Source organism: Bacillus rossius, chromosome 13 (assembly GCF_032445375.1).
Source record: "Bacillus rossius redtenbacheri isolate Brsri chromosome 13, Brsri_v3, whole genome shotgun sequence".
Taxonomy (NCBI): Eukaryota; Metazoa; Arthropoda; class Insecta; order Phasmatodea; family Bacillidae; genus Bacillus; species Bacillus rossius.
Genome location: NC_086340.1, coordinates 34,974,829 through 34,987,664, shown reverse-complemented (window position 1 = coordinate 34,987,664; position 12,836 = coordinate 34,974,829). Strand labels below are relative to the sequence as shown.

General features: G+C 38.0%; 1 protein-coding gene across 2 annotated transcripts in view; it reads right to left on the bottom strand.

The window, feature by feature from the left end:
* LOC134538445 (rab3 GTPase-activating protein non-catalytic subunit) overlaps positions 1 to 12,836 on the bottom strand; it is a 154,922-nt gene that overhangs the window by 103,547 nt on the left and 38,539 nt on the right. For both annotated transcript variants that reach the window (XM_063379772.1, XM_063379773.1), the window contains exons 6-7: positions 12,384 to 12,699; positions 8,379 to 8,468 (exon numbers count right to left, since the gene is read on the bottom strand). In XM_063379772.1, the coding sequence (XP_063235842.1) occupies positions 8,379 to 8,468; positions 12,384 to 12,699 (406 nt within the window). The remainder of the gene's footprint in view (positions 1 to 8,378; positions 8,469 to 12,383; positions 12,700 to 12,836) is intronic.

Sequence of the window (12,836 nt, the reverse complement as noted above, 5' to 3'; positions counted from 1 at the left end):
TATCCGAATGAATATTAGATTTTAACTTTAAAATACATTGTTTTATACGGGAAAACTACCTACACAAAGCGCTTGGAATCTAAAAACATCATGCAGCGTTTATGCGAGTAATTTTTTTTTCCAAATGTAAGTCCTAAAATAACGGTACAGTAAAACCTTTTTGTTGCAACCCCATTTATTGCGACCACCTCTCTATTACAACCCGATTTCGAGGAACCGTGAAAAAATTGCCGAAATTCAGAAGAAAATCGGACAGAAAATAAGTTTTTTGTGGTGAGTAGCGTGTTACTGCATTTCTCTTGCCGAGTGCCGACTTGTTTTAACTGCCGCAGCGATGTTTATTTTGACAGCTCAAGCAATTATCTTTTCCCGTGTGTTGACAGAAAAAGGTCGCTTCACCCAGCATAAAAAAAGGCTACGCCACTTATTCCCCACGCAGGAAACACACAGGCTGCCGTCTGTCTCCCCCGCATTTATCTTTCTTCTAACATTCCACGCCTCGCCTCTCGCACGAGCAATAACACAGTGACCACGCATTGGGCCGTTTTATGCTTTGTTTGGTGACAGCAGCTTGATTTTATTCGGTACAGTAGAATCCCGCCGATGCGACCCCCCTCTGATGTGTCCATTCCGTTTATACGACCGTTTTTTGAGAAACCGTGAAAAATTTGAGCAGAGAAAGTTGAAAATTTGAGTAAAATCGGCTGAAAAACAAGTCTGTTACACTTTGTTGGGCGCTGTGTGTTCACGTTTATCTTGGCGAGAGCTGGACTGTCAACGCGGCAGTGTCTAGCCAAGCTCGGCGCGTCGACTATCGCACGAAAAGCCGTCTCAGCTGTCATGTTATCTTACCCCCACCCCCGAAAAGCCGCTGTGGTAGCTTCTGCGCGAGCGTAAGAAACTCGTCCGGCCAGCATCCTCCTCCCCTCCCACACCGTGTGTGACAAAAGCCAGGTTGTATAGTCCATTCTTGGTAAAATAAATATTTTTATGGGCTTATACGACTGTCCTTCGCCGTTAATAAATACTTTATAAGTTTAAGTTATTATGATACATTTTGTTTATTAGTCTCACAGCAGTTTCTGCTGAAAAATCGCTAATACCTCAAATTTTATTGAATAGAAAAAATTAGCAGGGCTGTAAATATATTTATTTTACTGCATAGTTACTTTTCCATCTGCATTCCAACGTGTTTTTTTTTGTTTTTTTTTTACGCTGCGAAGGGACGTGAAATGATAATTGCTTGAGCTGTCAAAATAAACATCGCTGATGGCAAGGGCGGGAGCGCATCCTGTTGGTCTGCAGCATTTCAGGATAGCATTGTTCTTATATCTTTCGTTTATAGCCGAATGTTTTCTACCTGATCCACACAAGTTCCTTCGCCACGTTTTGAACGAAAATAACCACCAGCCGGCTAGCATAGCCGAACTCGCGTGACGCGAATTCCTTTAACGCGAGTATTTTATGTATTTGGATATATTTAGGAAAAGGGGGGGGGGGGGGGGGGGGAATTGGTCTGAATTCTCTATTGCGACCATTCCATTTATAAGTCCGTTTTTCCGGAAACCGTGAGGATCAGGTCGCATCCGCGGGATTATACTGTATATTCCTTTTCATAGGACCCTTGCTATTAAAATACATTTATATTTAAGTTTTAAAGCTTGTAAATTCTTTGCCAGAGATGACTAAACTCGAACTTGGTGAGAAAAGTGACATATTTTGACTTCCTTTTTTTTGGGCGTGTTTTAATGGGCAGGGAGGGGTCCGAAAATATTTACAACGGTCTTACCCCTCCCTCATAATAGCCCAATTTTACGGGAGAAGGGAGATGGAATGAGCATTTTCTCACTGAAGGTTTTTCAAAGGAGAGAAGTTGGGGAGTTATAAGGGAGGACACTAGGTGGTTTGTGTGTCTGGGAGGAATGAGCTAGCCTTGAAGAATGTTCCTGGGAGGAGGGAGGGGGGAGCTTATGCGTCATGAAGCCGCTGCCGCCAGCCAGCCGGGCGAGCTTCGTGTGCGCCCACTCGCGTTGCAGAACCTACAGCTGCCATATTTTTAAAGGAAATGTCCCATTATTTATATGTTATTCTTACATTAACATTATTGGAAGTTTTAAAGCCAACACAAAAATACGCTGTGTGTTAAAATTAACAGATTTTAATGATCTTTCATTTCATTTCTTCTTTTTTTTTAATTTTTTTAAAAATTTTTTTCTGGTTTTCACATTTTAGTCAAAATGTCCAATTTTTTGACGGTTCCCGAGAATGTATTCGTAAAATCACTGCTTCGTTAAATCCAGGGTTCGTGACATTGGGGTTCTAGTGTATTTAACTACGGCAAGCAGAAAACGTACATGTAAACTAACCAGTAAAAATAAACTGTCTTTTGACATCTTTTCTTTAGAGGTGGCCTGTAGGGCGACGGACTTGTCATTAAGGTTGAAGTGGGTTTAAAGTAAAGCCGTCTAGCATTGTGAGTGACAGCATCCTGCCATTCTACGACCGGGGTGTGGGGGGGGGGGGGGGATGTGAATCGACTGAAAATTTCGGAAAACATCTATTACGACCCTCCCTCTATTACGACCCTATTCCTGGGAACCGTGAGGGGTCGTTTCAGAGAGGTTTGACTGTACGATGATTATGCGCGTGCGACGATTATGAGACAATACATGGTACTAACCTGTATTTTCAAAATTAAATGTGTTTTTATCTATTATAGAAACACTAAAAAAAACAGTTACACAAATGGTCTTATTACTTCAACAATGATTCCACGTGACTGAAAAATTTACATAAACAAGGTACACACGTAATCATTGACATGATTTAAAATTTTACTTTTCCAGTCATATAATTTGACAAACTCTGGAACTCTTGGTAAGAATGTAAAAATAAAATATAGTAGATCAACTGAGTAGCACCATCCAATTACGGCCATAGTGACGTAATATCTTTGAATTAAACAGCAAAATGAGATTAGATTTTGAACATTGGTTGTTATGAATAATAAGAAAATTTGTCCATAATTATAATATTTATAATTATTTAGATTGCCTTCTACAAAGTTTTATATATTTTGGTTTACGGCATCAACGTTTGTGAATTAAGTATGACATCATAGCAACAGTGCTGCATTTTAACTGATTCATTGTCAGCTGGCTTGGAAGATTTTTGAATCTGGAGATATTAGCCAGCTGCTGTAGAGTCTGGCCTCCAAAATTTGTACTGCATTTTGATCCATAACAGCTAGAGACCTGAAATTGGCGGTGTTATTTTTGGCCAAAAGCGGTATTATTTTTGCCAAAAAGCGGTGTAAAAAAGCGGTGTTATTTTTTTATCTGTATAATTAAATTAAATAGTTTTAACTGTATAGGCTTAATATTTGTTACGTAATTAATTTTCTTTGGCATAGCTTATAATTATCCTAACTTAAACACACTCTTTACATTTGCTTAAACCAAAAATAAATAACAATGAAAACATTAAATTTCCAGTTGTACATAAAAATTGCTCACCACTGACTGTGAAACTTCCATACAGAAATTTTTTAGTCACTTGGTTGCTTAATGCATTGTTCAGTACATAACATAAGAAATTAAAGAACTGTTCATCATATGTAGAACCACAAAAACATTTCATTTCACTATTGAACACTATGTGTTAATAATTTCCTTGTAAAAATTTTACACACACATTAGCTTAACATAACTGTTGCATAAAATTCTTAAAAAAAAAATATATATATCAATCATCAAAGGAGAGCATTGTAAACACTTCAATATTCTCTTCTTTTAAGTTCTGCCGTCTATCTGAAACAACAATATTGTAGTGACTCAACAACCTCTCACTCTCAACATTATTTGTAGGCATCCATATTGATTTAAGCACAGCTGAAGCAAACTGTTGACAGTCAGTTGTCAGTGCAGTGAGAATTTTCACTACATCAACAACTTCACCAGCTCTGCACAGTGACTCTGCTGCATCTTTTAGAGACTGGTACCCTTTAAAAAGGTCAACACTGTCTATCATCTTCAGGTCAGCAATGGATTTTAGTTGTGTAACTATGTTTTCAGTTTTGTTAAGCAGAATGTTCTTAGGGTTGAAAAGCTGGTTCAATGACCTGTAAACATGTGCACAAGGATCACTGTTCATGAGTGTCTGCAGTTTGTTCATGCACAGTGTTGTGGCTTTTTGGCAGTTGTGCTTCACATGTGCAATGTCAGTGGTGTTCAAATTTTTGAGGACACTACTGTTTTCGAACGTATTGGAAAATATACCCTTTGCTGCACAGTCCAAACCTTTTTGTATATTTTCCAGATCCCCATACAGAGTATGTGATGTAGGGTACTTAGACCCTTCAAGTTTCGTTAGCAGATCCATTATTTCAGAAGCATGCTGCTGTACAAAAATACACTGTGCTAAAATTACGGATACTTCTTTGTCTGAAAGCATGATCAGATACTTAATTCCTGCATTGTTAGTTTCCTGAAAGTCACTATTTCTGAAAAAGTTAATGATTTCCAAAAAATATTCAGCCAGGTAGAACACTGCACGAAACCATGAATTCCAACGAGTATTGACTGGCATTGGAAACAATTTATCTTGTTTCACAGTTTCTTCTCGCAAATATTGCAAATATTGGTGTTTCCTCTTGCGAGTGTTTAAAAAGGCAGACTTTACCTTCACTACGACATCGTTTATCTCAACAAGTTCACATGACAACACATTTCCTACTAGGGCAACTTTGTGGGCCCAGCACTGAATATGGAGTACGTGATCTCCATACAGAACTTGCAAGCTGTTGACACACTTTGTCATGTAGCGAGCTGAGTCTGTAACCAAACCTCTGATGTTCTTGTATGAAATTGCATACTTATTTACACATTCTGAAATAACTTGTGCACATGTGGTCGCATCCGCTTTTGCAAGAAAATTAACTGAAGCTACTACTACCTGAGGTTCGCCTACTGGTTCTTGGAGCACTAGAAAGAGTACCACAAAAACACATCTTCCCTGACTATCTGTAGTCTCATCCGAATAGATAAAAATTAGTTTATCTTTAACAATTTCCATCACGTTTTCAAAGTGGTATTCAGCAAGTTTAGGAACATACTTTTCCCTCAGTGTTTTGACACAAGGCATGTCTCCAGAACCTGCCACAAATTCATTTAACCATGCTCTTATGTTAGGATCATCCAATTTTTGAAGAGGTATGTTAGCTTTAGCGAAGGCCTCTGTTGTCCTCAGTGCCAAATGTTCGACGTCTGCTTTTTTACGTTTAGCACTACCAAAGCACTCTGCAACAGAGCTCTGAATTTTTTTATCAGCACACCCATCATCATATTTTTTTCTTTTAGTTATGTGTTTTTCGCTCTTAGTGTGCTTTATCACGGTGTCTTTTCTCTCAAATGCGACTTTACAATTACAAAATTTGCACATTAACGTCGCCGTATCGGGTGCATATAGCCCGTCGCTTTTGAAATCGTCGGCACGTTGCCGCGCACTTGCAGCATTTTTCGGCAAACTCAAGTTATTTTATTTTAATGTTCCCATGCAGCAATAAAATACGATACATTAAACGAAAGAAGTGGCAATGTATGGTTGTACGGTGTTTATCTTATACTTCAGCTGGAATCGCGTTACAAACACATAGCATTGATCCTTACGGCAGACGTGCGCATGACTGTTAGTGCCGGTTGTTTGTGAAATAAAAGCTGATTCTTCCCAGCATGCAATCTTTTGTGGCGTCACAAATCGTTTATTCCATAACTGCGTTGTGTGAGAACAAGATTTTAATTCGTTTATTTCGTAATTCTATTTCATGGCAAAATTAAATCACGAAGTCATTATTGTGCAATAGTTTTATTAATATAATCGTAAAAAAAAATTCATGTACGGACCTGGATCAGGAAATACGGTCCAAATGACATTTTCGTACGGACATTTCTTGCTGAAGGGTTGGCCAAGCTGGTTCCGCTTGCACACAAATTGTCTATGGCCGCCTCCTTCCAGCCATTACATCAACAGTATCGCTCATGTATGACGTGGAGTTGTGGTTGCGTACATTATGTTTATTTTGTGTTGTGGTCACATCTTAGCAGCAATATATTTCGTTCTTCCATACATACATGTAAAGTATGTGATTTTCGAAACGTAAACAGTGGCAGGCTACCGCTAAGGTTGGTTAGTTTTAGTTCTGACAATGGCGATGCCGGCGAACTCAAGATGAAACCAAGTTTGTTACCGTACCTTTCTTAAAATTTCGCGTGTATACAGAAAACTAGACGAAATCGTATTATTTCGCGAAAATCAATGAAATTAGCGTTATTTTTCGCGTTATCGCGATCGCGAAAATTTCAGGTCTCTAATAATAGCTAATCAGGTCATCAGTTTTGAATTATTTATGAAACAGTGGTTGGAAGAATAGTAATAGCTTTTAGCTAGGTAACCTGGTATTCAGTAAAACCAAACATAGGACTGATAAGAAGATTTACAGTCCAGCATCCTGAGGTGATGTACCAATGACTAGTGGCCACCGATAGCGTCTCCTTAATAACGCCAAAGCTATAATTTTAATTTAGCTACGTTCAATTAGTAAAAAAAAAATTTTAATTGAAAGAAAGATGGTTTACCAGTGTCTTCAATATAAACATATGGAATTATTATGATTTAAAATATTTTAAAAAATTAAATGTTTTCACATGAACAGCAATGAATTTTTAACTATTCCTGAACTAACAGCAGAGTGCTTGTGTTTTTATTTTTAATTCCCACAACATTTACTTCAGAGCTACACAAAAGGACTCTAGTGATTTTGTGCCCATTTTTCATTTCCTGAGCCACAAATAAACCTTAGGTATGCAAGTCACTGGGAATCTTAGATATCGCAATTTAACAATTGTGTGCATATCAACAACTTTAAAATTTGGCTGCATATATAAATAAGTAAAACTGGCTTAATAGGGCAGGATTTACAAGTTGTAAAAATGTTACATGACATATACCTTCAGCGCATGGCATTACATACTGCCTTATATTGTCGTTAAATTGTAGTGGAATATTACCAATTCACCGAGCACAAAAATTAGTACAGCTCACGAATGTGTACGTGTAGGATGTCGTTAAGAGACCTCTTGACAGTTGTATAAACAAAAATAAACCAATAGTGAGAATAGTGAAAGCAAGTGAACAATTTACTTTGATAAATTGCATAAATTGGATTCATTGTGAACAATTGTTTAAACCATTCAAACATTTAGAAGTGGGTAGAACAATTTAAAAGTGGCGGCAAAAGTATCGGTGATGAGAACCAAAGTGGCCAACCAGTCGAAGTTGCCACTTCCTCCTTTGAATCTCGCATTGACGCGGTAATCCAAGACAGAAGAAGAATTACTGTTGAAATTATATCTGCAAAAGTGTCTGCTAGTGTTGAACTATCCATAACATCATTCAAAATAACTACAACACAAGAAAACCTGCACAAGATGGGTGCCGAGACAACTTACGGACATCCACAAAGAAATGAGGCTTTGAATCAGTAAACAGTTGAAAGCTCGATGTTCCACTGAGAAAGAAAGCTTTTTTTGAAGAATTGTAACAGGTGATGAGACATGGATTAACTATTACGAGCCTGAGTCACAGAGAAAAAGCCTTAAGTGGGAACACACAAGTTCTCCAACGAGGAAAAAATTCAAGACCTAGTCATCTGCTGGTAAAGTGATGCTTACACTTTCCTGGGACTCACAAGGCCCTATTTTATGCAATTTTCTTGAAGATCAACGAAAAATCAACTGTCAATATTACAATGATATGCTGGAAAACCAATTAAAGCCTGCAATTCGCACTAAACGTCGTGGACTTTTGAAAACAGGTGCGATTTTGCCTCATGACAATGCACAGCCGCATACAGCACAGTTAACGCAAGAATGTGTTCAAAAACTGGGCTGGGAGATTCTACCTCAACCTCCTTACAGTCCAATCTCGCCCCCTCAGACTTTCGTATGTTTTGTCCCCTTAAGGAAGTTCTACGCGACGAAAAATCTGGCTCCAACGAAGAAGTCAAGATTCAGGTACAAATGTGGCTCTGAAAGCAGCCAAAAGAATTTTATGCCAGGGGCATCTACAATTTAAGGGAACGATGGGTCAAGTGTTGGAGGGGGAGGGGGGGAAATTATATTGAAAAATAGGCCAAATTTTATTTTGATTAAATAAACAGTTTTTGAGCTACATCGATTTGCCTCGTTACTTACTGAATGACCCTCGTATTACACTATAAAATAAGTTAGCCTTTTATCTGAACTTGGGCACTACAAAAAATACATGCCTGTGGCACTACAACTACAAGCTAAAAGCAAAACTAAAAAACAAGAGGTACCTACCGGCAAGCAGTGTTTTCTACTGGATCCACTTGCACTTTCTCCTTGACCTTGTCCATCGAGCTGCTTTTCCGCAGAGGCAGCAGCCAGCCCCTGAGAAGAAAAGCACATGAGAAAGTCAGAAACCACTCTGATTAACTGACAATAATAATATATATATTAATATGTACGTCATCACACACATTCTTTGTGTGGTTTGGGGTTAAAGAAATTCTTATACAACATCTCTGTTTGAACAATAATGTAAATTCAACAAACTAATAATTCAAATTCAGAATTATCCTAATAAACAAATTAAGAACAAATGCAGGAAAATCGTACTACATATATCTATCAATATTTTTATTTCCAAATCGGGATGAACCAACCAAATCATCAATTACCATCTAATGTTTAGTATGAAAAGATTTGATATTTAAGTACAAACATTTGTAAAAAAATATTTCAGAAAGAAAAATTCAAAATATCCAAACACCAGCACCTGTGTACATAACAGGGACTAAATTATTTATCTCTACAGAAGCTAGTAAAGAAGAGTTGGTATCTGACACACCATCCACAGTGCTGAATTGTTTAGCACTTCAGGGAACATGTGTCACAAAATTTGTTTTAATATTTACCCTCTTTTATCGCATAATCGTCGCACCCATATTTTAGGCCGTCAAATTTTGGATAAAAAAACTTATCATGTTTTTGGTCCCGCTATTAGATGCCGAGCGCTTTGTGTAGGTATCTTTTCCGTATAAAACGATGTATTTTAAAGTAGACAACTAATATTTATTCGGACATTACCACTTAATTATTTAATTAACGAAAATACAATGTTGTCTGACATATAAATTTTCTTTTAAAGGCATTTTCAAACGTTATTATCTTTATCTGTTCGTTTGCGTCATCGCGATGTACCATTTACAATAATGTAGAAAGCGCTAGTTGACATCATTCGTGTTTGGTTATGTTGCTTCCCGTATAGAGCGCGCACACGTAGTCGAATATCGATATCTCGCTGATTGCATGCAACACGTGCTCTCTGTCGAGTGCCGAGTTAACTACATTTGATGGCCCGCACTCTTTCGTGGCAAGTGTGTACTACGACAATAGTTATGCCTAAGTTCACGTCACAGATTCAAGTGGCTTGCGTTCGCGTCACAATTTTAGTTTTTCTATTTAAATTCGAAGAAATGTTTTTGTTGCACGACTTATTAATTTAAATTGTTTGGCGTGCTCTTTTAAATTTCACTTTTTAAATAAACGTACTTTCCATTAATGGGTTTTGTTTTCATAAATAACTTTATCTAACAATTTTTTTTTTTCTCGCATAATCGTCGCACCCCTACTTTTCAAACTTGATTTTAGAATAAAATGTGCAACGATTATGCGAGAAATACAGTAACATGTAACTATGTCTTTTTATTTTAAAAATAAATTATTTACTCAAGTTTTCAAAACTTATAAATTTTTGTGGTTATTGAGAACTAGGTTCTAATTTGAGAGATATCTCTTTAAAGATTCAAATTCGTGAAAGTTAGGACAAGACCCGTTGCTAACTGGAACATGGGTATCATGCAAATTGCAGACAAATTATTAATTATTTATTTTTTACATTTCGTCACAGCTATGTAATAACTACAGGTTATTAATGTGCAGGCACAGTATGAAAATTAAAGGCCCACCTATTTGAGCACAAATGTAATCATTGATCTTTGCTGATATATTTTGCCTCAAAAACATCTTTTTTTCATTCGAGGGGTTGATCATTAATATTATTTTAAGATAGTTTAATGTTTGTATGTGCATGTCACAAGAACAAACAAAATTAATCTATGTCGGACTGCAAGTGTTATATGCAATTACTACTCACACATCTTTGCACTAGAATACGGTTGTCAGCTAAGTAGTTGGCAACTATGCTGTCAGCAGAAATGTACACAACTATTATTGACACTATTCGGTGATATTCCAACATTTTCTACACTTACATTTTGAGAGCATCAAAGCCTATTAGGGGTCTCTGTCTAATACTTGCTGGATTACTCATTACTCCTCCACATATTACTTCAATACAGCACCTACAAATGCATCTGAGAATTGATTAGGAGAAAGGAAAAAAGGTAAATCATGTATACCTATATCTTGTGTGAACTTACGTAAAATGAATCCCATGGTATAATGAAATTTCCCCATATTATGTGTAGCTCGAAATTCAGAACACCCACTTTTCTCTCACAGAGAACTCGTCACCAACTTACCAACTATCTGCTCTAAACATTTTTTTCTCTGTTTATAAAACATCTATTTCTATTAAAATGTACTTACAGTGATGAAATGTTGGCAGCGTAATAACATAGTAATTATTATGAATGAATGAACAAATGACTGGAGGGAAATACATTTTCGCCGACATCAAAGTCGTTATAGAGACGTATGAAGGGCGACGGACCGAATAAGTTAGGGGGGGGGGGGGGGGGGGGGACAAGAGAAGACTGGGAAATCCACCAGCTTAAAGAACATGACCACTGGGTTTACCACTTGCGATGAATCTGGGTAGTTTCACAAATGGATCCGAGATGGCACATGCAGGAGACAAGTACAGTAAAGACTCCTTTATCTAGCACATTCAGGAATATCTCTGCACCGGATTAGTGATTTTTCCGGATTATTAAAAGTTAATCAACAATCAATAAACAGTTTAAGTGGGAATGTAAAAAAAAATTAATATAGTGCCATTTTTAATGCAATACCGTATATACTCGTGTATAGCGCGCCCTTTTTTCCCCCTCAAGTAAAGGAAAAAAATAAGGATGCGCGCTATACACGGGAAAAAAAAAGTGAGTAGAAGAGGCGGGGGGAGGAGTTGAAGTCGTTAACTGCCGGTGACGGGTGACGTTTCTGGCCAGCTCCCACACATACGCACAAGCAACAAGGCCTCTCTTTCACACACACACACCCACACACACACACACGCACACAACCTGGTCTCTCTCTCACACACACACACACACACACACACATGTGCACGCGAAAGCTCGCAAGTCTCTTGTTTATTTTTAGACCTCCCCCTCTACAGAAAGCCAACGCAGCTAGTAAAATAAAAGAGAGAGAGAGAGAGAGAGAGAGAGAGAGAGAGAGAATGTTGACACCAGTAGCAGCTGCTACCGGTGAGTCATCTAGTCCTCCACGGGGAAAAAAAAAATTTTCTTTGGAATTTGTTGCAAAAATCGTGGTGCGCGCTATACACGAGGGCGCGCTATACACAAGTAAATACGGTATTTTTTAAAAAAATATGTAATAAGTAGAGGCAATATTACATTGTGAATACCAATAAAACTGAAATAACAGCCGAATAGAAGTCAATACACCACCAAACACTGAACTGGAAGTCAATACCCCGCATAATACCGAAATGCAAAGCAAAACACAACATGTGGCAAAATTCACCTCAATTGCCTCATTTTGTCTGTTAAAATATAGAATTGATTTCATAAATCTTTAGTTTAGGCTATTATTAAAACCCTTACTATATTATGTACAAAGTAAATAACATAATTTAGTTCCTTGGTCTTTTGTTTAAGTAAAGTAAATTTAAAGCAGTCTGCAGCTGATACTTACAGACATGGCAAAATTCCTACAGAGAAAATTATATTATGGATTTTTAACAAAGAATTGTTTTATTCATATTAAAAGTATTTAAATAATAAGAAAGTGACAAAAAGTAATATTAAAATTTCAAAATATATTGAACTTTCTTGTGCACTAATAAACATTACAGAAGACTACTGAACATTCTTTTAATTGCAATTTTTTTTTGTTTAACTTACTCTTATCAAAATATGTAGCATTGTTTTATGTAAATATTTTAAGCAACTTATCAAAAATTGTTTTAGGAGTTGATCAACATCATTATGCTTGATATGTACTTTTTATTAAATATGTTTAATATTTAATAACGATAAGACGAAAATCACTATTTATAACGTTATAAAATCTTGGCTGTAGTACTAAGCTCACGGGATGGTGGACTTGATCCGGGAGGCCAGCGCCTTGGCCATGTCGGCCAAAACGGGCGGGGCCTCCCCCTCCACGGCGTGGTGGAAGCCCACGAAGGGGCGGCTGCCGGCCGCCACCACCACGGTGCTGCGCGGCGCGCTGGAGCGGCACCACGCCCCGAAGCCCCCGCACACCGACGCCGTCTGCAGGTGGTCGAAGGTGGCGGCCGTGGCGGGGCCGGCCACCTCGCAGTCCGACACGCGGTCCTGGTCCGCGAAGCCCAGCTTGCGGCAGGCGAGCGGGGGGGCCCGCAGCGAGTCCCCGCAGTTGGCCTGCACTGGACCACCACCGCCACCACCGCGGTGACTCACGTGCCTCAAGTGCCTACCTCTTCTGGAACTTATATCAAATACTGCAACATCCCATATGTTCTCCAATATTCCAAAATGATCGGTAAAACCTTTTCTCATATTC